Source organism: Chelon labrosus (genome assembly GCF_963514085.1).
Source record: "Chelon labrosus genome assembly, chromosome: 3".
NCBI lineage: Eukaryota > Metazoa > Chordata > Actinopteri > Mugiliformes > Mugilidae > Chelon > Chelon labrosus.
In genome coordinates this window covers 7,148,061-7,175,555 of record NC_140339.1, presented here as the reverse complement: position 1 = coordinate 7,175,555, position 27,495 = coordinate 7,148,061, and the positions used below count along the sequence as shown (strand labels likewise).

The 27,495-nt window shown below is 42.6% G+C and overlaps 1 protein-coding gene across 1 annotated transcript in view; it reads left to right on the top strand.

Moving 5' to 3' along the window:
• Positions 1-438: 438 nt before the first annotated feature.
• Positions 439-27,495, top strand: part of pcdh9 (protocadherin 9) — a gene marked incomplete at its 3' end in the record, with an annotated part of 203,218 nt that continues 176,161 nt past the window's right edge. Inside the window, exon 1 of the mRNA XM_084541373.1 lies at positions 439-3,565. Coding sequence (XP_084397499.1) covers positions 530-3,565 — 3,036 coding nt within the window. The 5' untranslated portion in view covers positions 439-529. The remainder of the gene's footprint in view (positions 3,566-27,495) is intronic.

Genomic DNA, 27,495 nt, shown 5'->3' with positions numbered 1-27,495 from the left:
GGCTCCATTCGTGCGCATTCATTCGTCCGGGAGCCCACACACAGCTTAAGCCCTTTCATTCTTTTTTTTTTTTTTTTTTTAGGCAATTTAAGTGTAAAATTAACAAGAGTGTGTAATGTGTTGTGAAGTTTTGTGACCACGGGGGGTGGAAATTCTCCCCGACCATTAAAATGTGGAGGATTTAGAAAAAGGGGGGCAACGGACATGGATGGCCGCCTAAATGGTTGCAGCAGTGCATTTGTTGATTTTCTTTGAATGTCTGAATTAACTGTGGAAGGGAAGAGGCATGATATTAGATCATCTGAGTAAAATTAAAGGAGAGCTGACTGTGAAGTGGGGGTGGGTTGGCTGCTTGTTAACTAAATTTAATTAATGTGCATGTTCACTTCACTGAAGGGAAACTCTTGTCGTGTATTCCTAGGTTTGCTCGTGGAAGATTCGACACATGCAAGGAGCCGCTGCCTCTGACAGGGTTTGCACAGAAAGAAACCTTTGAGTTGTTGAAGGCTGGAAACGCACTAACGCTGTCATGGATCTAAAAGACTATTACCTGTTGGGCGCCCTGCTTGCCTGCATATGGCTAGATCCTTCGATAGCCCAAGAGCTGATCTACCCCATCAGAGAGGAGCTGCAGGAAAATGTGCTTATTGGGAACATACCAAAGGACCTAAACATTTCCCACACGAATGCTGCCACTGGAGCGAGCGCTAACCTTGTGTACCGGCTCGTATCTAAAGCAGGAGATAACCCACTGGTCCGCGTTCTGAGCAGCACTGGAGAGATATTCACGACATCAAACCGGATCGACAGGGAGAAGTTGTGCCCCGGTCCCTCGTTTGAGGACAGCGAGTGCTCCTTTGAAATCGAAGTGGTCATCCTGCCTAATGATTATTTCAGGCTGATTAAGATCAAAATAATCGTCAGAGACACAAACGATAATGCCCCCATGTTCCCGTCCCCCGTGATCAACATCTCCATCCCGGAGAACACGCTCATTAACAGCCGCTTTGCCATTCCATCCGCCACTGACCCGGACACTGGCCCCAATAGTGTCCACAAATACGAGCTGATCAACGGGCAGAGTGCGTTCGGCTTAGACATCGTAGAGACGCCTGAGGGGGAGAAGTGGCCTCAGCTCATTGTGCAGCAGAATCTGGACAGAGAGCAGAAGGACACGTATGTGATGAAGATCAAAGTAGAGGATGGTGGCAGTCCGCAGAAATCCAGCACTGCCATTCTCCAGGTTACTGTCACAGATGTCAATGATAACAAACCAGTGTTTAAAGAGAGTCAGATAGAAGTGCACATACCGGAGAATTCCCCTATCGGCACGTCTGTTGTGCAGCTCCAGGCCACAGACGCAGACATAGGGGCCAACGCAGAGATACATTATGTATTTGGGACTCAGGTGTCTCCTGCTACAAAAAGGCTGTTTGCATTAAATACAACATCTGGCCTAATTACTGTGCAGAGACCTCTGGACCGGGAGGAGACTGCCATTCATAAGCTGTCTGTTTTAGCTAGTGATGGCAGCTCGAGTTCAGCCAGAGCTACTGTTACCATAAACGTGACTGATGTTAATGACAATCCACCTAATATAGACTTGAGATACATAATCAGCCCCATTAATGGGACTGTTTTCCTCTCGGAGAAGGATCCCATCAATACCAAGATAGCCCTCATCACAGTGTCAGACAAAGACACTGACATCAATGGCAAGGTCATTTGTTTCATCGAGAAGGATGTGCCGTTCCATCTCAAAGCCGTGTACGACAACCAGTATCTGCTGGAGACATCTGCCCTGCTTGACTACGAGGGGACAAAGGAGTACAACTTCAAGATCGTTGCTTCTGACTCTGGGAAGCCGAGCTTGAATCAGACCGCCTTGGTACGAGTGAGGCTGGAGGACGAAAACGACAACCCGCCTATTTTTACACAGCCGGTCATTGAGCTGGCTGTTATGGAGAACAACAAACGCGACCTGTTCCTCACTACTCTCAGCGCCACAGACGAGGACAGCGGGAAAAATGCTGAGATAGTGTATCAGCTGGGACCTAATGCATCCTTTTTCGATCTGGACCGCAAAACGGGGGTCCTGACTGCGTCCAGGGTGTTTGACCGGGAGGATCAAGACAGATTCCTCTTCACGGTGACGGCGAGAGATAACGGCACACCTCCTCTGCAAACACAGGCAGCCGTTATTGTAACCGTGCTGGATGAAAATGACAACAACCCCAAGTTCACACATAATCACTTTCAGTTCTTTGTGTCTGAGAATCTTCCTAAATACAGCACTGTGGGGGTGATAACTGTGACAGATTCGGATGCTGGAGAAAATGCTGCTGTTTCTCTTTCTATACTGAATGACAATGAGAACTTCATACTGGATCCTTACTCTGGTGTGATCAAATCCAACGTGTCATTCGACAGGGAGCAACAGAGCTCCTACACCTTTGACGTTAGGGCCGTGGACAGTGGCAGGCCTCCTTGCTCCTCGGCCGCCAAGGTGACCATCAATGTCATCGACGTGAACGACAACACCCCCATCGTCATCTACCCCCCCTCCAACACGTCCTTCAAGCTCGTCCCCCTCTCCTCCATCCCGGGATCTGTGGTCGCTGAAGTGTTCGCTGTAGACGGTGACACAGGGATGAATGCAGAACTCAAATACACCATAGTGAGTGGGAACAACAAGGGTCTGTTCAGAATTGACCCCGTCACGGGGAATATTACTCTGGAGGAGAAGCCTGTAGTGACTGACATAGGCTTACATAGATTAGTTGTCAATATCAGTGATCTGGGGTATCCCAAATCTCTCCATACTCTGGTGCTGGTGTTTCTTTACGTCAATGACACTGTGGGGAACTCGACGCTCATCTACGATCTCATCCGACGCACCATGGAGACCCCAATTGACCGAAACATTGGCGAAAGCAGCGAAACTTATCAAAGCGGTGACTATTTAACCATAATGATAGCCTTTGTCACCGGCGCCTTAGTGGTGATTATTGTCATCTTTGTCACTGTGCTGCTGCGCTGCCGCCACGCTTCCAGGTTCAAAGCTGCGCAGAGGAAAAAACAGGGGGCTGAGTGGATGTCGCCCAACACAGAAAACAAGCAGAACAAGAAGAAAAAGCGCAAGAAAAGGAAGTCTCCCAAAAGCTCCCTGCTCAACTTTGTCACCATCGAGGGGAACAAATCTGACGACCCTGCCCACGAGCCAATCAACGGAACCATCAGCCTGCCCACCGAGCTGGACGAGCAAGGGATTGGACGCTTTGATTGGAATGCCACACCCACCACCACCTTCAAACCCAGCAGCCCAGACCTGGCCCGGCACTACAAGTCCGCCTCGCCGCAGTCGGCCTTCCACCTCAAGGCCGACACGCCGGTCTCGGTGAAGAAGCATCACGTGATTCAGGAGCTCCCTTTGGATAACACATTTGTTGGGGGCTGTGACACCCTTTCCAAGAGATCCTCCACGAGCTCTGACCACTTCAGTGCCTCAGAGTGCAGCTCCCAAGGAGGGTTCAAGACGAAGGGGCCCATGCACACCAGACAGCAGGTAAAAGAGCACTTTTACTGGTCTATAAGTACTGCCTATAACTGCCCTGTTCCACAGTGCTAAAGTGCCAGTCTAGATTAGGGACTCAATCTAAGGTACTGTGAAGTAACAGAAAACAGTGCAGGAGACATACTGCTTCAGCAACTTTCACTGTTTCTCAACTTTAAACTGAAAAGAAAAGAGGAAAAAGTAACTCGAACAACAGCTAATTAAAATGGAGTTGATTAAACGCATAATTTGGGGGTAATAATTATAGACCAATGTTTTGTCATTACTCTATATTTAATCCATATTTAACAAAAATGCAAGTGGGTGAGTGATTGCCTTGCCTTATTTTGTTTCTTCAGCACCCAGGTTAGATCACTGGTAAAAATGTACCAACATAACATTAACTGTGACTCAATGTTCTTTGTGAAAGAAACATTTTTTTCTTGCCTATCTACTCAGATTAACCGTTTCCAATCGTAGAGGAACGCTGCACACATTCCTCCCCCCCCCCCGAAAAAAAGAAAAGAAAAGAAAAATAGCTGACTTTTCACCTCTCCCCTCATAAAACTCTCGAGTCTATTCATGTTTAATTTATTTTTTCTGTTTGTTTTCTTTGGTTTTTTTTGGTGTGTACTGTGATATCACAAAAGACTTGTGTAACCTTTTCAACACCTGCAGCAATAACCTCAGTCAATAATTAGTCCGCCGCGGTGATATTGTGAATGTCACTGTAGGCTTTGCCACATCATCTAAGCTCGAATTAAATGCCTCCTCTCAGAGCACACTAGCGAACTGAGTGAAGCTTGTCTGGAACTTGATACACATCCAATTCAAAAAGGATTAGCCAATAATGAGCCTCAAATTTCAACGTAATCCATGCTGCTTTTTATCAAAGCCTTATTAATTTTTCTGCTAATAAAGCACCACTACACAACACACAGTTCTAATCTAATAGAACACACGTGGACAAATACAGGCAGCAGCAGAAACGAGGGGAAGGGAGGAAGAGGGAGAGTGCAGAGAGAGAAAGGGAAGGCAGAGAGAGAGAGACTGTTGTCAGTGGGTCAGGCTTCTTGACGGGCGGTGGTACTGAACCTTTAGGTGGCAGTGTTGCGCTGCATGGCACGGCCTGGCACTGCGCCAGCCTGCAGTGGACTTGTAAATGCAAGGGAGGAGAAGAAAGGAGCGAAACCTATGTTAGTGTTCTTAGTGAAATACTCTCGCCTAATGATGCAGAGGCTGCACAGGGAAGATTGATAATGGCAGTTAGAGATGTGAGTGATAAGATCTATCCGGAAGAGAGAGAGAGCGGAATTACAGGGGTGACACTGTGCGACTCCTGTCGATGCATACCTCCGGGTCACTGCATCTGGGGTTGCATTTAATGTGTTTCTGTGTGAGAGGTAGCAGTCAAAAGAGGCATTCAGCGTGGCGTCATTTGCCAGGCGCCTCTGGTGTGTACTTGTGTGTGTGTGTGTGTGTGTGTGTGGTTGGAGATGTGTGAGAGAGATCAGGCGAGGCGATGAAATGGGTGATGGTGGTGGCGGCGGCGGCGGCGGCGGGTGGTGGTGTGGTGTGGGGGTGATGGCGGGTGGAAGTAAGGAGGGGGGGTGCGCTATTCAACCCCAGAGGAGGACACATGAGATATGACACTGTACTGTAAGCACAACTTCATTGATTTGCTCAGTCATCCCACAATTCCTCACAAGATTTATTGGAATCAATAATTCTGACAAATGACTCAAAGAAGCGCACAAACAGAGCCGGTGTGTTCTATACAGTGCCGCCGATAATATAAATAACGCACTGTTGCAGACGCTCCGGCTCGCACATGTTCCTCTGAAGCGTTTCCGTGCAGTTTGATTAATATTTTTTTTCCTGTCTATAGCGTACGACCGTTGCAGAAAACGAAGTTGTGATCCCACCCTCCGCCCGTTTACTCCTCTTGCCAATCTAGCCACCGCCTTTCAACACCTATATTTAACGCCGGGACATGAAACCCGCCTCGCGAGCGTCACGTCGTGTAATTGTGCCATAGCATTCACGAATGTTAATTAAATTGTTTACTCATCTGATGATAAAAGGATATTATTTATATACTGACAAAGCCCACTACTGCAAAAAAAAAAAAAGTGTAAGATGTTCCTTTCATTAGCAATACCTCCTGACGTGAATGTGATACGTTGATATGTTGAAACGCTTTCTTATCTGCATTTCTTTATTATTAAAACCAAAAGTAATTTTCTACCTTTCCATTATGAGTCCATTTGTAATGAGGACTCTTAAAGTCTTGGTTCTCAGTCATAATTACGCCAAAAAAACAAAGATTCCAGCTCAGACTTGAGGTTAAATGGCAGTTATTGATTGTGGTAAACTGATTAGACTGCACTGTCATGTCTTGCTGGATGAAGCAGGGTACGTTATCACTGTCATGGCTCCATCCATATTTAGATTGTTTTGCACGGTGCGACCATTTGTATTGACACGCGCACGCCATCTCCATCTCACGAGCATTGATAAGTAGATGTCAGTGGGTTTTATTCCCTTTGGGTTTCTGCCTGCATATTGAACTTTAATAAAACAAACAAAAAAAAACAAACAGATGGAGATTAGCTCCTATTTAAAAGCAAAAGACAAAAAAAATAAATAAAAATCCCTTCAAGTGAATCTTTAAACAGACAGTATTTCCAAAAGGTAATATCATCGGATTATCATATCACATTCCCTGCAGAGTTGAAGCGCTTTGGAAAAAGATAAGAACAGCATTATTAAAAGATTCCTTATATATATACACAGATAATAAAGTCAGTATCATTTAAAGTTATTACCAGTTGGGTTTTTTTTTTATTTTTGGGTTGTAAAATGCGATTTGATGTACAATATTGAAGACGCAGCCGGTAGGGTGCTGAATTGTTGCATTATATGAAGCATCACGAAGGTATACGATAGAATGATGAAACACAGCATTTACTTTGAGGCCTTATGAGTAACAAACCAATCACCCAGCGTTGCCTGAAGTTGACATGAAGTAAGCAATTAAGTGAAAGAGCATGTTCAAGAGAGAGAGAGAGAGACATGTGCGTGCCAAGCTGAGGGAAATGGCTTTTAAAGTTGACCTTCTCTTGGCGAGTCGAAAAGCTGCTTTCCTCCAGTTTTTTTTCCCCCCCCGAGAGTCGCTTCTATGCGACGTCGGCGGCCATCGATAAATACGCAAACCGAACGGAAACTGATAAACAGGTAGGAAGACACGACGAGCCGAGCGCGAGGGTGTCTTCTCAGAGAGTAGAGGACTTACGGGGGGAGGGAGGGGGACGGAAATAGTAGCATAACATCCACAGCGGCGTCATCACAGACGAAACGGAATCGGCTTTATAGAGACCTCAAACTTTGCTATCAGCGATAGGAGCAATCCTTGCCTTTCCTTTCTTTTCTTTTTTTCCCTCTTACTTATTATTTACCCTCAAGGGACCTGCATTAGTGTAAACAACACTGAGGGGGTGAAAAAGAAGCATGAAAACACTGTCCTAGTTTCACGAGGCGACACGAGCATCTAAGAAACCAAGTGTAATCATTACCATCAGTCTTATTCTGATCCTGTCAGCAGTCCTAGACGCGGACTCGCCAACACAACACGAGCCTGTTGGCTACGAATTAACTACGTACTGTACATCAGATCCTAGGGCTCGGGTTGTGAACATGCTAGCTTAGCAGTGGGGGGGTTTGAAACTCGTCACTCTCTCTTCCTCTTCACCATTACCCTTAAACAAACTGTTGAATTAGCAAACACGCTGCAGGTAGATTCCCTCTTTCTCCTCTCTTTGTCATGGTTACATGCATCACACGCGCAAAGCCGCACAATTATAGGCCTTATATAGTGCGGCGCAATCATGTGGCCTCATCACATCAAGTCTTAATTTGCCGTGGCTTATTAGCGTCTAGATGCAAACACTGAAAGAAAGTGTGTACCTACAGTTAACTCGTCTCCCGCTGCTCTCCCGAGCTCTTCCACGCTATAAATCAAGCCTTCGCTCTGGGGACCCATAACAAGCTCCCCTTTGCGCAATTTCTACGTAATTTTAGCACATGCAGAACAACTGGCAACGTATGTATGTATATGGGCTGGTTTAATCAAAATAATCCATTCTGTTTAGATCTGAGTCATGTATCATTTTCCGTCTTGTTTTGACCACTGAGTTGGATATCGATTTATGTTACAGTATCAGTCACGAACAACGAGCAGGCTATTAAGTAGATGGAGTATTCCGTTTAAAGTCTAGGATATGAGAAAGACCAGCGGGTGGGGGGGAGAAAAAAAAAAAAAAAGAGCGGGAATCCTTTAGCATACAGAGTATTCCTGGAGTTGTCTTGTCAGTGCTTTTAATGAATGGACATTCTATGCAAACAGGAGTTTGTACAGACCATTGTAATTATGGAGCCTTGGGGGAGTCGTCCTTCTTGTGCAGGTTCATTTGCCACATTAATAAGGGGATTAGTAGTATGTACGGGGGCTGATGGCAGCAGGAGAAGTTTGAGAAGATTAATGAACTATGACAATGTTGCACCTGAGGGGAAAAGTCTGTTGCAATATCTTCTGGGTTGTGCTGACACAGAGTTTGGCGGCATGAAAGAGGAAGATGGAGCGAGCCCAGTGATTGTTGCCGACTGTGATCATACATCCTTCTCCCCAGCTACGCCGTCACTTAATCAAGATACAGAGTTTGTGATCTCTTATACTGTACGTGTCCTTCACACTTTTAACCGACGACGCGCCGGCGGGGTTTTCGAATGTTCTCGAAAATAAGAACAAAAAAATCTCTGTGTGTATCTGTGGATATAAATAAAAGGTAAAAAAAAAAAAAGAAAGAGAGACGTTAATAAACGCTGTGTGTTGGGTGTGTTAAATAAAACAAACCTTAGTTTTAATGATTAAGCACACTACACATAGATGCAAAAAGAATAACCCTGACTACTGCATTTTCCTATTGAGTAAAACATCGCAGATCCTCCAAACAAATGTAGCGATCCGGAGATAGTAAGCCAATAAGTCTGCGAGTGAAGTTTCTATCAAAGCTTTAAATCATCAGTGGAGGATTTGCAAGGCTCTTTACCGCAGAGAACATTGTATTTCTTTAAAAAACTTGTCATGTCCTCTACATCTAGGTGGGTAAGAGGAAATGAAATGGATTGCAGGCTATACTAAGGTAGTGGGTGTGAGTACTATCACAGTAGATTATTGCCCCAAGGGGGATGCAGTTTTGTCTCCACAAAACAACAAAATAAATCAAAGCTCCCTGTTGGTACACTGGCTGAACTGTGGAGTTCATTTATATGTTTTTATTTTTCTTCTGTTAAGAAAAATGAAGTGCTTCTGTTTTTTTTTTGTTTTTTTTAATATATTTCTATATTTATTTATTTATAGCTTTTTATTATTATTATTTTCTTTGATGTCTATAACTGCCAAGGGCAGACTTTCTAAAAAAAAACACAGATGATGGCAAATTACCAGGAATTACATTTTTCTTTTGTGTGAACACATTTAATTAATTTTTCATTTCAACATTTTCATAAACCCCCTTGTTTTGTATTCCGTGAAACATACACCACATGATAATGAGAGAAATCTAATCTCATATCAAAAGGTCTTTACAGTATGTGTGTGTGATTCACTGTATGTGATTTATTTATTTATTTTTCTGTTCTTTTTTTCTGGTCTCTTGTTTGTCCTTCACTTTTGGCTGGCAAACCCATTCGTCTCAAATTTACCATCCATTTCTGTGTCAAAGCAAAGTCTCAAAGCAAACTGATTGATGATCCATCTTTAAGGGTGGGGGGGTTGCTTTGTGAAAATTAGTGCACAGAAGCCGTTGCGGCTTTTTTGTGGAACTGACATTACTTAATTCATCTCCATGTTTTCACTAATCCTCAAAACGCATTTCCCATTTTTTTTTTTTTGTTTTTCCCCAAGGCAATCAATCAAGTTGACGTACTAGCTTCATACTTTTTCACCGCGCGATGAGAGAAAGACAAACTGCAGCTCAAACCACTTAAGATATCAACACCACAACTGGACTGAAAAACAAAGAGTAGAGGGTGGAAGAAAATGTTTCTTGACTGCTTGCTTGTCTACAAGAGAAAAAGAAAAAAAAAATTCTATATAAAAATATGAAGTTATGATGCTACTTCATTGTTTGAATGCCCCCTCCCACCCTGACAACCCATCTTTCCTTTCCACTCCTCACTTTGGCCCCTCCACTCCTTATCTTCCCCGTCTCCAGCCCTAACCTTTCACCCATGTTTTATCCGGGGTCAATGCCGTTACGTGCGGTGTTAAATCACCGAGGGTGTGTTCACCTTTGTGTTCTGATCATTTGTGACAGATGGGGGGGTGCTTTGTGTTCAGCATGTTGTCCAGCTTCCCCCCTGTTACCATCCTCTCTCAAGTTTTTCCATATCGAGAGAAAAGGGGGTGTGCGGGTAAAAGACGGGCAAAGCGGCGGCAGTGGCGGCGGCGCTGCTGTATATCCTGACGTGACAAACCCAGAGGGAGACGTGTCCTTGTCACTGGGTTGTTGTGTCAAGAAACACGCGGGCCGCTGCTCTGTCACTAGCGTGTGCCAGTGTCGAGACTAATGGTCGTGATAATGGCATTGCCAGCCAAAAAAAAAAAAAGAAAAAAAAAAACCCTCAAGCAAAGAGCCTCACTTGACTTGAAATGTGACTGCCATTGACAGCTTTGCCACTGGGCCCCATAGCTCACAAAGACTCTGTAACCCTCATCGATGTAAATCTTTCTTGTATATATGAGATGTTTCATGTAAATTGAACTCCTGGTAATCTTGCCTAATGTGCTGTGTTAAACAATAATGGACCTGTTTTATTTCTTATTTATTTGCCTTGCTTTCTCCTTTTCCTTTTTTTTTTTTTTTGTCCTTTTCCTTTCTCCCAGTTGCTGGGCATACATTAATTACATCTGAAATAAAACTCTTTAAATCCTTCAGTACGCTGCAACTCCATATTCTGCTTCATTTGAACAGTGCTATTCTACCTTTATAATTTCATAATAAATGTTTGAAAGCGACCACTTCCTGGTTCTCAGTTCGTCCGTTTGTTCTCTTTTTGTGATGCTCCGATGAGACGGCTACGCACAAACTGGGATACGTTTCAGTCGAAGCCGCCGCCATGTGTGCACCAGCGCTAATCAGCATTCGCTCGCGAACAAGTGCTTCAGCTGATTGTATTGCCAAGCCGTGTATTTTAAGAAGCAAACAGATTTTCTGGTTCGAGTGATCTGTTATTTCTTTTTCTTTAAAAAAAAAAAAGCACACAAAGTCACTGACAAATGGCCAGCCTAATCATTCAGAAGATAATTTAAAGACCAAGTTTAGCTTTTTCTTGCACAAAGTCACATAAGTGCACGTCTTAATGTTGTGCATGTGGTTGGACGGCCTCCTGATTATATTGAGTTCAGCCTAACTGACCTAAATACGTGCAAAGTAATCAAGTTGTCGCCGAACATCTGATGCTGAGACTCATTGCTGGTTGTTGGCCTGTTATCAAAAATGGTCATGAAGACATCGTTATTTAGCCAAGATACGGGAGACAAGTTTTGGTTTTATGCAAAAGTCCATTCTTAAATTCCTCCAAAGCTAATTCATTCAAGCTCTCCCAGTGAAGCTCAGTCCCATGTGATAGCTCGTTTAAGTGTGAAACTCCCTTTTTTGCCCTCCACCCCTTCAAAGAAATGACCTTTGCAGGAATCTTTGCAGTGAGTCCTTCTGAGTTTACTTCAAAAATATTTGTGCAGTGTGCACATTTATATAGTCTGTAACATAAAGCTTTGTGCTTTAAAAAAAAATGAATCTGAAAACCCTGTGTTTACACCTACTGCATTATTTATCACCATTAGAAGCAGGTCTGTTGTTGTTTGTATTAATTACATCAGGTTTGAGAGAATACATGCAGAGCTAGAGCCGCAAATGAACAGCAAAAACAGTCAGAAAATAAAATATCAATGTTGAGTCCACGCTAATAGCAAAAGTAAAGATGGCAACTGGAGTTTCTTAACCCACTTCATCTTCATCATCGCCATCACCACCAGCATCATCATAACTAACAGCAGTGCGCTCAAAGCTGTGGCTGTCTATGAATTATTATACGATAAGGCAAAGAAATGCTGTTGTAACACCGTTTTCTTTTTTGCAACAGTTGACTTTTTGTCCTGACACTTTCATCCGCTAATCTCCGGCTACCTTCCGGTTTAAGAAGCGCAGATATGTCACCTCTTAGCCGGTTTTTGTAGAAAGAGTTGCAGGGGGGGGGTGCGCGTGTGTGTGGAGAGTGTGGATTTCAAAGTGCCACGCCAACACATCTATGGAAAGTAGGCCTAACTCAGCTTAATCTGTCCACTCCATTTGAAAGCCAGAAGCAGAGCTTAGTCTGCAGCTGAGTGAGGACGAGGGGGGGCTAAAAAAAAAAAAAAAAGGATAAATAAATAAATAAATAAATATAGGCTTTAAAGTTTGACCTCATCCATACGGTCACTTTCAAAAAGCTGCGTGCACTTACTGACTGGAATTTGAAACCTGACTTCTGACCTAAAGTATAATCATATTGCCTGTCCTTTCCAAAAAAAGGCAAGGGAAAGGCAATGCTTGTGTTGCATCTCTGGACATTTTATCAAAATGTGCTGTCACTCTGGCGCACTCTCGCTGCCAGTTTTTCCAAATTTAGCCCAAGACTGTACATTACATGGACCTTTAAAAATGTCACGCGCTCCCTGTGCTGATCGGTGAGGCACTTTCTTCTGCTACTGCACAGACTATATTTGTAGGCAGACAATGTTATTGACGGTCTCAGATTTGACCTCCATATGCATAGTCTGGTCTGCACATGAATGTAAATAGTCCCATCGTTTTTTTTTCCTCCACGAACGAAGCATTTCTTCCAATTAATATTCCAGTGGCAACAAGTAAGTTTTGTCGGCGAGGGAAAGCAATTAACAGACCTCACACAAAAGTCTCGCAAAAGACTGAAACGGAACCGCTCCGGCAAACCAGATGCATTCAATTGTGTGTGGAATGTTTCACAGAAAGCTTGTGTATCCACCGCAATGGGCAGACACAGCAGATTTATAGCCCCCCCCACCCCCCTGCGTTCGCTTTGTTCTGTTATACAACTTTGTCATCATGAAATTGAGTGCACATGACAGAGCGTAACATCCACTCGAACAATTTTCTACGCGGAGATGATGTCACATGCCTTTTTAACCTCGTTTGGATGGGAACCAGACTGATTCTGTTCCTGGTAGTCCACCAGCAACATCTCTCTCAAAGCAGCACTCTTGTTTCATTATGCACAACCGCAACGCATTAACCAATAAAGGTGGTGGTTTGATGAGCCGTAGGTGGTTGGACATATGACTCACTACCGAGGATCAGATCCTTTCATAAAAGTAGCGGCAACAACAAAGTATAAATACTCCACCACAGGTAAAAGTTCTGAATTCAAAATGTACAACATTATTAAGGTTTTACCAAACCAAAAAAACGGCCCTTGAGAGTGTTTACTCATAATATTTGATCCTTAAAGTAGCTGAGTGAATGGTACATTCAAATGAGGGTTCATCTCCTGCGTTATACTGTACAATTTTGTTACGGTTGCACAGACTATAAATATTTAGTCATAGTAAAATAAAATCTGTAATAGCACACATTTATAAACCATATTGGAATACTGCTGAGGTGCTGAAGGGACCTCTAATGCGCTTAAAAGAATAAGGCTTCACATAAAGAAGTGGCTTCTCTCACCTGCATTGAAGCGTTTTATAAACCCGAGTATGTTTTTCGTGAAGCGAGCACAAAGAGGCGAAGTTAAGAGGTTCGAGTCAAGAATCCTCCTTTATGATACTGTAATTGGCGACAACTGTTTTTAAAGGTTTCGACACGTATGGAATTTGCAGCGTATGCAGCGTATCCAGTCAGAGTCAAGTGGGCAAAAACAAAAACAAGGACAAATCGTAAGAGAGCACGCATCAAGCCTTAAAGAAACTTGAATATTGAATACAGAGTGATATTTTGTGGTTTGTTAACCAGAACAACAGGAGAAAATGAGTCCCTAATGTGTTAAGCCATTGAATGAAGCCATTATATTAGGCTGGGTTTTTTTCGCAAACATACTTCTGGAGTTATCCCAATGTTCTTGCATTATACTACATTCTACATGAATTGACAGATGCTTTCTAAACACAGTGCGTTGGCTGGAAGTTTCACTATATTAGTCATCTGCCTGAAGCCATTGCCCCGAATTAAAATCAGGATCAGTCAGATGAAGAAGAACACCCAAGAGTTTGGGTCTTGGGTCTTTTTTTTTTTTTTTTTTTTTTTATTTTTTAAATATCTTTTTTCTGATGCACACGCTGTCATATTTCCCTCTAGTGACAGTATGGTGTAGTCCCACTGACATTTTCCTCAAGGGTAAGCTTTCCTTAACCAGTATCCAGTCAGTCATATTTTCCCTTTTGGGGGGGAAAACGAAGACAGGTGAGTGCATTTCTTGGATTGAATCCCCATATGTATTTGACTCCAGACAAAGAGAAAAACTATTTTCATTTTCACCCTTAACAGCCTAGAATCCGCCAGGACAGCAGTGAGCTATGCAGTGACGATGCAGGGAGGGAAGGAGGGAGGGAGTGGGTCGGCCCCATCCACTGTAATGTATGTGTGAGATCTTCATTGAAAGAAGGCACAGTGGTCACACCGCTGGGAGCCTGAGGCGTATGTTATTTTTTCTGTTTCCCTTTTGTTTACAGAGACAGAGTGACATATGCGTACGGCCGCACACACAAAAGGAAAGAGAGAGAGAGCCTGGCCCAAAGGTTACGGAAGTGAGCTAGTGACCTGGAAGGTTACTGGGTCAATTTATGGACACGCCCTTAAGGAAGGCACTTAATCCCACTTGTGTGAGGTTGCTCAGAGGATCAGACTGTGGGTACATGTGTAGATCTGAGAACCTGCGTGCATGTGGAGCAGGATATTCCTGAAAGAAAAAAAAAAAAAACGTATTTTAATCGACACCAGCTATAAAAATCTATAAAAAGAGAAATTCATTTATCTTAATGCTTCTGTTCTCTTTAATCTTTTGGCCGAGGATTGGAATTTAATGTCTGAACCTTTAAAGCAGATCAATATGATATTTAGATACAGCCCTCTAAGGACTCCACACAGATCCTCACAGGAAGGAAATTAAACGTAAAAATAAATGCACGAATGTGGCGTTCTGGGGATTTTGGGGATTGTCTTCGTGAGGACGACAAGCTTCCTTCCAAAAATAGACTGTAAAATACTCTTATCCCTTGAAAGGGCACTCATTTAAGTATGAAAAGTGCCATATAAATAAAATTTGATTTGATTTGATTTGATTGAAATACTTGGAAGTTCAACATTTCAACCCTAGGGTGTTATTGTAGGGCAGTTACAATATATGGTGCCTTGTCCTTAAGTGGTAAACAAGTGTAAACATATTATCACGTTAGGCAACATTAGGCCACTTTTTCTTCGTGGTACCTAATAAAGCTCAGCTCAGTTCATGCAGAGGTGGACCTTGCAGACCACTAGAACCCATTGACCGGCTCATAAAAAAACGAACGATGGGAGTACGCCATGGTCTCAGGAAGGAGAAGGGGATAAATAAAGCATCTACCTAGAATCAATGATTCAAACCCAGATATCCGACAAATAGAATATATCGGGATGTCTAAGTTTGAATGATTCTGATCCAAATATTACTCTTACCTGATTATTTCCCAGATAAAATGAGTTACCCCCAGGCTGCCATCTTAAAAATAAATAAATATCAAACTGAGCCAGTCTTTTGAGCGGCTCGTCGAAAGGAACGGATCCACAAGATCCGGCTCTCTTCCAAGACCCATAAATCCCATGTTTACAGACCACATTTGACCTGAGAGTGTTTCCTTGTTCTTCGCTAAGTGACAGGGTGAATACCAGATGCTTCTCGAACTCACCGAGACCGAGGGCACGGGGACGCAATTTAAAATGTGTGCGGAGGTTGTAAAATATGTTTCCTCGCTCGACAAAGAGTTAAAATCTTTAAAATCGATTCAGAAGAAGCAGTTGGGAAAACATTTAAAGTTACTCCGGTAGCTCTACCTGCTCTAGTGTATCGTAGTAGCGAGCATGCATTATTTCCTACGGCGACTTGGATGAAGAACATTGATTAAGGCTTTAATTTAAGGCTAATTATGTATTTCCTTAAATCTGTACGCTGTGATTAATAGATTCCCTTCATCACGACAACAAAGAGCAACAACACTTAGCGTGGAGAGCGTATTATATCTTTTCTGGCAGAGACTACAATGAGTGAATTACATGTAGCTCTCTTCAGGGACCTAATTAGATAAGAAGTTGTGATGTATGGCTGTTGGAAGGATGCGTGTCAACCCACCCCTGTTCAATGTATAGACTCCAGATTTGTATTGATTGTACGCTTTGTCTTGTGCCTCAGGCGTCAGCACGCTGCAGCGTTAGCCGCGCGCGCCTCGCCTTTTTGTCTGTTGCGTCGAGCAGATAAGGGTTGTGATAAATCTGCCTGAGAATAAGCTGTCATAGAGGTGGTGCGCATGGGAATATTTAACACAAACATAAAATATGGCTTGTCTCTTGTTTTATCGCCGAGGGTATACGAGATGGCAGGGTTTTAAAATACTCTCACCTCCTTATTTTTTTTGCACTTTTCTATCTCCGCAGCCCTCGCGAGCACAGCAGCAGCAGCTCAGGCAGCTCAGGCAGTCCCGCTCGTCTTTTTCAGGCCTGTGGAGCGGACAAAAAAAAAAAAGGCAAAGAGATGCTTTGCGCAGAATGGTGAACCAGCACCTTATCGCCACTCAGTAATATGCAGAGGTGTAAAACATTTGGCTAGCTTATTTAGATGAAATGATTTAGTCCTGGTTGTGCAGAGTTAGCGAGGCCTGAATCAAGTAGTGTGTCTGGGATGAGGTGGGAAGAGGTGAAAATTGGTTTCCCCCTATCTGGCGGCGCACATAGAGACCCAGCCTGGTTTTCCTCTCCCTCTCTCTCTCTCTTCCTCTCCGCAGACTCCCCTCTGACGATAACGCGCCCCGATAATGGATATATGCACCCAGATTTATTTTCTATTTCCTGTCACAACTGCTTTTCCAAGAAACTTTTTTTTTTTTTTTTTTTAACGTATGAGCTTTATGGCTGCTTTCAGCTGTGACATTCAGTGGGCAGACTTCCAGTGCCCGACAATGGAGGGGAGCATTTGCCAGACCACATATAGAGCAGGATACTCTTTCGAGGACTGCGGCTAGACTGTAAATTATATAAGACGGCTCTAATGCGAGTTCTTATACAGAGGAAGGGAAACTTTATCCCGTCTGTTGATTTGTCTGCCTCTCAGTTTGTATCCTACTCAGCAGCATTGAAGGAAACTATTATTAAATAACAGAATAATATTTCATTACAGCCTCTCTGTTGCTGAAGTGGATTTTTTTTTTTTTTTTTTTTTTTTTAAGGAGTTTGGAAGGGAAGTTGTGTCATTTCGAAATCAAAACTTCAAATTCAATTTTAGACATCCCATTGTTACAGTATGTGAGACAGTACAGATGGTGACTCACACTTGGCCGGACGTAAAGCCACAATCCCCCTTCTTTGTCACCATTACCCCTTACCCCGCTAACCTTTTGAAAAGCCGTAGCGCCGTCTGTCATGTGACATGCGACCTCTCTACACGCTTGGTAGGGTGTTTCAGTGTCCCAGAAACCAACCCAGCCTCAGTCCGGGTGAAACAATGAGGTTCCTTCATCGCCACAGACTCTTGACTGTAGTCGCCCTCAGGACATACATCACATGGAATCTCCCGTGAATGGTGTTCATGTGTGTGTGTGTGTGTTTTGTCGTGGTGATGATGAGACCTTATTCCCTGAACGCTTATTCAACTCAGCCTCTAAGCAGTTCACCCGTAGAGATCAATGGCTGCCTTGTTCTGGACCACATCTTCACAGCAGGAAGTGTGCATGTCCACTTATTAATAGCACAGCCTCTGGGATGATATTCATAACCAGAGCAGGACGGAGGGGATTTAATGCATCACACTGGGCAGATTGGACTGATTAATATCTCAAAGGAGCATGTGGCTTGGTCTTGATGTTTACTTTGTGATGAGGAACACAAGACTTTGGAGCCACGTCAAAGAAGTAGGTTATTGATTAGCAACGGTCATGTGCTATGTAAAACATCTGTTATTCTTTCACAATGTCACTGGTTAGGATGACACTGTTATGGCAACGCGCAAATACACACACATGCACACACATATACATATATATATACACTGATCAGCCACAACATTAAAACCACTAACAGGAGAAGTAAATAACATTGACCATCTTGTGACAATTCAGTGTTCTGCTGGGAAACTTTTGGACCTGACATTTGTGTGGATGTTACTTAGACATGTAGCACCCACCTAGACCAGACCAGGCACCCCCACCCCATACCAATGCCACTCCTTGATGGCAGCAGCCATCCCTGACACAGACACACACACAAAAATGCTTTAGGAACAACTCAGAAACATGGATTAGATGTTACAATCCCTTGTGCCAAGATCTCAGGCAAAAACGCTTTAGGAACAACTCAAAAACATGAAGAACAGCACAAGGTGTTGACCTGGTCTCCAAATTCACTAGATCCCAACCTGATCAAGTATCTGTGGGATGCACTTGAACCACCCTGATCCATCTCAACCCATAGGACTCAAAGGCCCCCACTAAAAACATTCTCTAATCTGTTTTGGAGGCACAAGGGAGACCTACACAATATTAGGAAGTGGTCATAATGTTATGATATACATATTTATTGAGTTTGATTAAACACATAATCTGTCCTTGAATCAAAAGGTACTGCAAAGTGTTGGTAGCTCAGTGTGAGACAAAACGAGTCGATTTGGCAGTGTTACATTTCACATATGCTTTCTGAACACGATGGCAGTGTCAGTCGACCACCTTGGCCCAGACTGTTGCAGTGTTATAAAATATACAGCGAAGCTCTCAAAAAAAGATAAATCTTTGATGATCCCTTGACTTTTCCATTTTACATCTTTGGTTTTTAGTAAAATCTCAAGAACTATTAGATGGATGCCGATTTTAAATTGGGTACAGAATCTACGGTCCGCAGAGGAAAGATTTCCCCTCGCAGCACCGGACTCTTTCTGTAATATGGTGAAACGTTATTAGTTTTTTTTTTATATAGATATCTGTGGTGACTGGGCGATACATCCTTATGACTTCGATGAACCCCCGACCTCTCTGCTAGCACCGCCAAGAGGCTGAAATCTGTTGCGATGTGAAGTAAAATGTCTCAGAAGGTTTTGGATAGAATGCCACGAAATTTAGCGCTGAAATTTATTCTCCCCTCAGGATGATTTGTAATCACTTTCACGATCTCTTGATGTCTCATCTAGCACCGCCGTCGTTAGGGTCAAAATTATCATCAGGTCAAAATTATAATTTGCCCTTTGGTTCATGATAAGGAATGGCTGCGAAACTGCAGCCTCACTTGGAATTTGTGCTAATTGCAGCTTTTTAATATTCAAACTAAGGCGGTTAACAAGGTAAGTGTTATACCTACTAAACATCAGCATGTAAGCATTGACATTTTGAATATGTGCATGTCTGTACAAGTACAGTACAGCCTCAAACTGATGCTATCATGGCTTTAGATTATTATGCTTCCCCGTAAAGTAAAGATTTCAATGATTTCAACCCATTATCATCCATTCCTTAATACACGGGATTAGATGTTACAATCCCTTGTGCCAAGATCCCAGGCAAAACACATTTAGAGGCCCTGTCCACCTGAGAAACCCTAACAAACCTACAGTCATGAGATAAGACGATTAAGCCTACAATCTGAATGAACTAAGTAAATGCTGCTGGCTTGTATGGCCCACTCAGCAGCTAAACAAACACAGAAATATCGCTACCAACCAACATGAAGACATCAGATACCTGGCCTAGTCAACAGCAGTATGCAGCATGTCATTGGGGTTTGCAAGTTGGCACCTCCCTTCACCGATGTTTCGTTAAGTTAGGTCTCACGACACCTCAAGAAGGCTTAACAGTGAATTCCAGCGTCCTGGAGTCACCCCCCTCCACGCTGCCACTGCACAACCACGTTTTTCTCACCATTCAGTGACTATCAACAACTAATCTTTCAATAATTTAGCCTAGCCCTTTTATGATTTCAATGATCAACCCATTATCGTCCAATATAATGTAAGATAAACCAATTTAATTTGGATTTTATGTTTCAAATTCAACTTATTTTCCCGTAACCCTATTAAAACAGAATTATAATTATTAATATCTGACATTTGAATCCTTTACGTTTGGTGATTTTTTTTAAAGGAATAACACAACACATGATTGGATGCAAGAGCTTTCTATTCCGCAGCTTGGTGTCTGCATATGGGCTTCACAAGGAGGAATTCTCGCTTCTCCCTGTGTGTGCACCACTGCCTTAATTGAATAATTGACTGGAAAAACTCTATATTGGCAGAAAACACAGTGACATATAAAAAAAAAATGAAAGTTACTGACTTGGAAAAAAAACAGTCCAATTGTCAATGAACCCTTAAGCTAAAAAGAAATGGCAACAAGCGTTTGCTAATTAGATGGAGGCTTCTCCCATCATTCCTCATTGAGGGGATGATAAGAACGCACAGGTTTGTATTTAGTTTTTCAATTCCTTAGGCTTTACCAAATGCCATCTCTAATTTTCGACGAGGATCTGGCCTTGAAGCCCCTGGTAATATCAAGTACAAACAATCAATCCCGGCCAATCTCTTGAGGCCTTAATGGACTTGGAAGGAATATTAAGAGGTTTTGTCTGCAGAGAAGCTTTCTGCCACAGCAGTCGTCCCTCAGCTAATTTGTGTTTGTGTGCCAAGGGAGGCCACACACTGGGACTGCTGTAACAGGCTCTCAGTCCTACTTTCTGAGGAGCCGCTGCCAGGCCAACGAGCACACGCGCACATGCAAATATATGCTCCCACCTAAACACAGAAACACTTCACAGGCTTCATTTTGCATTAAAATCAGTCACTTTTCGCTCAATAGAAATATTTTTAACTATCGGGGATTTAATTCCTTTGTGTTTCGTTATAATGTCGGATTCCTGTCACAAACACAAGATTGACCGTAACGCTTGTTATTTTTGAGTGTTGAGGCTGCATGTGTGTTTTCGTGCCAGTCAGACGGAGACAGAAAATGAGAGGGTGGCATTTTGGGATGCCAGGCTGAATGTGGGGTAACCATGAGATTGTGGGAAGGTTGCCAAGTCCTTGGGTGGCAGTCCAGTTGTAAATCAGCCCGTTGTCGCCACACATTGAAACTAATGAAACTAAACACCATCCTGGACGTGTTATTGCTTTTTAGTGTTACCTCGCTGTTTAGCATAAGAAAAATCTGCCCTGAGAAATCTAATTAACTAAGGTAGGGGGTCCTATTGTGGACCTATTTGCTTTCTGGAGAGAGCCTGTCAGTGCGGCGTGAGATGAGACGGCTGGCTTAAGATTTGGACTTAATACTAGCACGACATTTGTTTTTGTTTTGTTTTTTTCCTTCCTCCCATGTTCTTCTCTCTCTGTCAGTATTCATTTTCTGTCTCTGCTTGAGTGCAGAGATGAGACCACAGGCTTTTCTTTACATATACAGTATGTATTATTTTGCCCCTGCGATAACAAAGAATATACCATTTATGCCATTTCAGATTTTTCTTTCTGACCTCGTATTGTGCGCCTCCCTTCATCTCTCTGTTTCTAATTTTTGTCCCTGTATTTTTTTCCCTTTCTCCATTTCTTCCCCCGCTGCTCCGCTCAGTCCATTCTCCATCTGTGTTCCTCAATCTTCTGTCTTTTGCTCCTGCGTTTCATTCCTTCCTATGCATTTCTCATTTGGTCCTCTAATTTATTTCTCAATTTTCATCATTCACCATCTGCCTGTCAATTTCCTTTCACCTCGCCTCTTCTCTCTCTCTCTCTCTCTCTCCATCATCATCCCTGTTTGTTGGTAGGCAACATTTCAGTGGTCCAATTTAGCAGTATTCCACATTTTCTTCCCTTGTTTTCAATATGCACTCACCCAAAGTGTATAACACACTATATAACTATTTGATTTTACCCACCTGAACCTTCCTCTCTAAGTGGCTGCTTAGCTGACTGCCAATTTAGAGTTTAACCTCAGGAGAGGAAGGCTATTGCCAGGGAGGCAGATGGTCAGAGGCGGAGGCAAAAGATGCTGGGAAATTCATCCCTTAACCTCCAATGCTCACTTGGTCACTCTGTCCATCCTCTCTCTTTATTTCTGCAGGCTTTATGAGTGAATGAGGGCAAGGGGCACAGAGAAAGAGAAGAGTATAGAGTATATATGTGGGTGTGCTTGCAGGGCGGTAGCACCCCGGCGCGCTTAGAACCTACTTCACAACCTACCTGCATATTTTAAAGCCCTCATGCAATATTGCTTCTCGGCCTTCTGCTGTTGTCTGTCGTGCGCTCTCACCAATTTTCTGCCTCATTGTCATTCATGTGCGATCTGTTTGTTTGGCTAACCTCCTCATATTGAGTCCATCTCAGCCCTTCTACTTCATGTCCATGTGTCACCGAGCGTATTTTCTTTTGTATTATCTGCACTGCCTTGGCGATCGACTGCTTTATCAGAAACGCTGCCGGACCTTTTCACAAGCTCAAGGCTTTCACAGCTTCGCGAGGAGTACGGTTGCATGAACGATTAAGATGGGTGAAAAATAAAGCCTTGGGAGAGGTCCCACAATTGCTTTCTTTGCATTGCCTCGGTGGAAGGAGGTAAACGTGTTTAATTCTGCCCTGATTTCCTGTACTCTTGCTGAATGTAGAGATTTAGCTGGGTAACCCCTTACACCTTTGCACTGATTAAAGGAATGATTTATACCTGCTATTTTGATTGCATGTGACCCAGCAGGAAACCTCTTTATTGTACACCAAGCACATGCGGCCATACTCTATAATTTTGTCGTTCTTATTAACATCATACAGATTCTAATTAGATCCTGCAATGTGAATTTATCTATACAGGCTCTCCTCTCTATTTTAATGGTTTAACATCAGCTGATGTTTAAAAATAGTATGCGTGAACCTTGAAATGTTTCCGTGTTATAAAACATCCAGTGGCAAACGCAATGGGGCTGAACTAGTGCTGCGGAGGTTTCCTAATATTCTAATGTGGTTTCGGGGACTTTTTAAAAACACCTTCCTTGAAAAACAAGCTGCACAGAAAACGTTTTGTTCTTAGTCTTTATGCAAGATGACTAATCTGTAGATATAATTTTTCCTAAAATGAAAACAAAAATTTGTCATACTGGTTTTTCACGTTAACACCAGACATATTATTATTATAACCCTTCTGGTGAGCATACAGTACAATATCTGGATCTCAAAATCATACGTGTTTACATTCTTGCAAATGCTGTGGCATTTCCGTTCCGCTTTGCTGCTCATGTCAGAGAGGTTGTATGGTTTCTAATAGTAACCAGGCAGGATAAGAGGATGAAAGGCTCATTATAACCCCACTGAGTGAAAATTAGCCCCTTACTCTCAATAGTGCACTAGCCTCTTCTTCACTGGACAGTCCTACACATCTGTTGTCATGATAATAGACCTATTCTCTGTGAGTGGGGAGGCTGATTTAAGCTCTATAGGTCATTTTTTCAGCCTGTGTTATTCAGTGCTCATGTGAGTATGAGTTCATTTCATTCTATACACATGGGATATACCACATACATGTCTTTTTTTATTATAATATTCACTCTAAATCATTTTGCTCCAACTAATTATTGTGTAAACACTCAAAAATCTTCTGTCAAAAATCCTACTTAAGAACAGACTGTTGCTCAGTGCTGCATGTTCAGTTATTTTTCTAAACAGAATGCTACAATCCTGCAAAATAATGCAAATCCGGCAGAGTTGGCCCCAGGAAGTAATACTAAAAAAATAAAATATATCTAGTTTCATAAATGTCTTGACACGTTGTATAAGTATTCAGGACTGCTCGTGTCTGAGAGTCATGCATTGGTCAGGTCTTGGAATGGAAAGGGAAAAGTTCATTTTTTTAGTCTGACTGGAGGCAGGATGTGTTCTTTTATACAAAGAAACAGCCACAAAGCTCCTTTCACAGATCTGGCAGTTTAGTTTTGTCTTGCTAAGAGCAAACATTATACACTTTGTACAATTCTGTCTGCATCACATTTTTGATTGCCGGCATTTTCTGGGAAAGTCTGCTTTAAAAGACAAACATAACATTTCGGTTTACTGCTTGTTTCTTTTCATTCAGTTACCCTGACACGTTAACTGTTTTTTTTTTTAGCTTGCAATGTTTCCTGTACATTCTTTCAGTCAGAAATCTGTAGCCAACTATAGCACCTGTATTATTTGCTTCATATGTAATCACACCGCTGCTTCCAACAATGGCGCGGTGAATTGCAGCCATCTGGAACTCCATCAGGAGTGCATTATGAAGTCGGTCTCCGGGACTTCTTTTTCCTTTTTGTTGTTGTTGTTGTAAACAACCCTTTTCTTAAATGTAGCTGAACATTACCTAGGCAGACCCACCGGTAATTTGTGCGTTATTAGTCTGTGGCCAATGCCCAGAGTGTTCCAAAATAGCAGAAACACAAATTATCTGGTGAAAAGTCTCCACTCGCAGGGTACAGTGAATTTACATGTGAATGGGGGATAATTCTTTTTAAGAAACAGGTGTTTGGAAAACACACTTCTTCACGCAGGTGACGCAGACCGAACTGAAGATGAATTTGGAATTCCAGTAAAATATATATATTTTTTAAACTGTATTTACTGCAAAGTCTGAGCTTTTGAACAACATCGCCATGGAAGAAAATATAATTACATAAATCTTTCCTGATGTTGGGACGGACTGAAAATAAGGCCATTTTAATGAACAAACATGCTAGTGCTCGAATTGTACACGAGTACGTTTTGCGTCTCACTGGATGTGAACTACGTCTCTATTTTAATGGTATAATTTATTCTTTAATAGGACGGTTACAAAGACCAGAGCCAAACACTCGATTATCTGCTCTCACAACACTGAGGGGCTGAAATGTGAGAGGTGGGTTGTGATTAATAATGCTGTGTCCTCATTCTTTTTTATGACTGTCGGTGGTTCGGAAATATTTGTTGCCCATTGCTTTCAGTGTCAAGGAGCCCCCTTTCAACCACATACTAACATCTGCAGAGCGAGCCAAAAGTGCCACCAAATAGTCAAACAACACCATTGCATTTCAAGGTCAGGAGCACACCAATACGTACAGTACCGTTTTTTTTTATTGAGCTTTCATTTCCATTGCCGCAAAAATAGAACCCATATCCCCGACGAGCACTACCAAAACACAGAGCCATACACTTGGCTGACTTCGTCTTTGCAAGTTTGCAATTTCCGTGCTTTCCGCGTGTGACATTTCTGTATCTGTAAATAACTCGCACTTAGTGGAGACAGTTGTTTGTTTTGCTGCGTGCCTTTTATCGGAGGCATATGAGTGCGGGCCAGAGTTTGCTTATTAGACAGTTGTTGACAGAAAGTTGCAATTAGGACTCCTCTTTTTGTGTTACACAGATACTGAGAACCTCTATTAGTTCGGTCAGGGCCATGGTTGAGGCAGCGGCTGAGACAGAGAGAAATAAGGGATGTCTGCTCTCTATAGAATGTGGAGAATCATTTTGGTTCAGTTGTTTGCAGCTCACGGGCATGCGCTACTTCCAAACAGACAGGGATTTTACTGTTCTAATAAAGTAGATAGAAAAGAGACAAAAGGAAATAGAAGTTCAGTGATTTAAAGTCCTTCTCAAGAACCACATTCATTCCATCAATCACTTCTACAGTCTTTTCTTTAAATTATTGTTCACCTTGTTTTTGTGTTTTTCCACCGTCTGAGCTCAGCTTTTTAAAAGGTACAGCTTGCTTGCTAGGAACACACTCACATTACAGTCAGTCCAAATGAATTGACTTCAGAAAATCCCATCGCAATTATACTTAATTCATAATTAATGCGGAGCAGACTGGGGACCTAATTTACACTTGCACATTGTCAGTTTCCCTGCATGTGCTTGTCGTTCTGCATAAGAGTAAACACGGCTTGCTTCGGAAAGAGGGTGGCATCTCCCCACCATTACCTAGACTCTGGGGAGCTGTGCACTGTGGCACGCAATTGTGCCATTAGATGATAAAAACAAAGGAAATGATCTGACTACCCGGTTGCTCCAAACAAGAGCAGGTGTGTGCAGCCATGTTAACAACAGGGAGTGTTCTGTGTTGGAGGTAGAGTTGTTTATTACCGAGCACCCTCAGAAATACGACCGACGCCTTCAGTTTGAGTTGACGGAAGGAAAAATACAAATACTTTTGCTCATCTGCAAGTTAGATCCTTAGAGATTGTGATTATAACAAGACCTGAATACATCCATACATGTGTACACATGTATGCGAGTGGGTGTTTGCGAGCGCGCGCCTACTCATGCATGAGCTGTGTGTATGCGTGCGTGAGAGAGAGAGAGGATGGGCGTTTCGACAGTCTTTAGGAGTGTCACCCTGTGATAGTGTGGCTCTTGATCTTTGTTGTTTGTGTTGCATTGTGCTGAGCTGTGCGCCGCTGTATACCGTGGAGTTTCTGATAGGGTTTGACGTGCTGCAGCCGATGTGCACAGACAGAAGCTGCTTTGGAAAACCACAGAGTATTAGTCCAATCACAGCGCTGACAGTCAGGCTGACATTCTGGATTTGTTATTCTCCTTTATTCAAGCCCGAACATTCACTCATATCCTGTCCATGAGCCACCTCTGTTGGATCAGTCTGATTGGCTTTGCGCCGTGTCACAGACTTTGCACCCCAGTGTTGTTTTTGTGCAGCGCGTTGGCTGCTGGAGAACGGTTTGAACCGCTTTTTTAAACGAATTTCAGTTTTAGTTATTAGTTTCTCAAAGCAAAGTTCTGACCCACTCCGTTTCAGCTGACATTGCAGGTTATGGTAAGTCAGTGCATGTGCAGAGTGTTTACAGAATTGGAAGTCGCACTAACAAGCGTGACTAAGCTTCACAAAAAAAAAAAAACATAGTGATAGAGTAAAATGTGCTCACGGTGTTAGGAACAATTTCATGGTAAGGAATCAAAATTCTAAGACACCCTTAAATTACATCATTTAGTGCAAGCGGTCTTACTGCCAGCTTAAAAATGAAAGCACACTAAATCTGTGCATTTCAGGATTTCAAACTCATCTGTGATTTGATACTTTAAGGAAAAAGAATTAATATTATTTGATGCTTACATCTGCATTCAAAGGTCTGAGACTTTTTGCAACCTCCGTGATTAAGGTAACGTAAGAGCACACAACATAATGATGCTCATTGTAGAATTCACCTTCCATAAAGGTAAAGGTAGTGCTTTATTTGTCATTATACAACTGTACAACGAAATTACATGCCCGAGCACGCCGCCACTGTGGCCCAACCTGACCCGGCGCCTGATGGTGGTGGGAGGAAACCGGAGCGCCCGGAGGAAACCCACGCAAACACAGGGAGAACATGCAAACTCCACATACAGAGGAGTATATGCTACTGCTGCCCAGTAGCATAGTGTTAACATAAAAAAAATAAGTTCCCTGGCAACATATTTCATTCCTTATTGCAGTATCCGCAACTGCGATATATGCTTGCTGCAACTAAACCACAATAAAACTTTTTAATGGTTACATTTGGCACTCGCAGCACTTGGTTACAGCTCATTAAATATTGAACATATGACTTGAAGGATTAGATGCCAGGAACAAATCCACAGACATTCCCCTAACTGAAATACTAAATGCA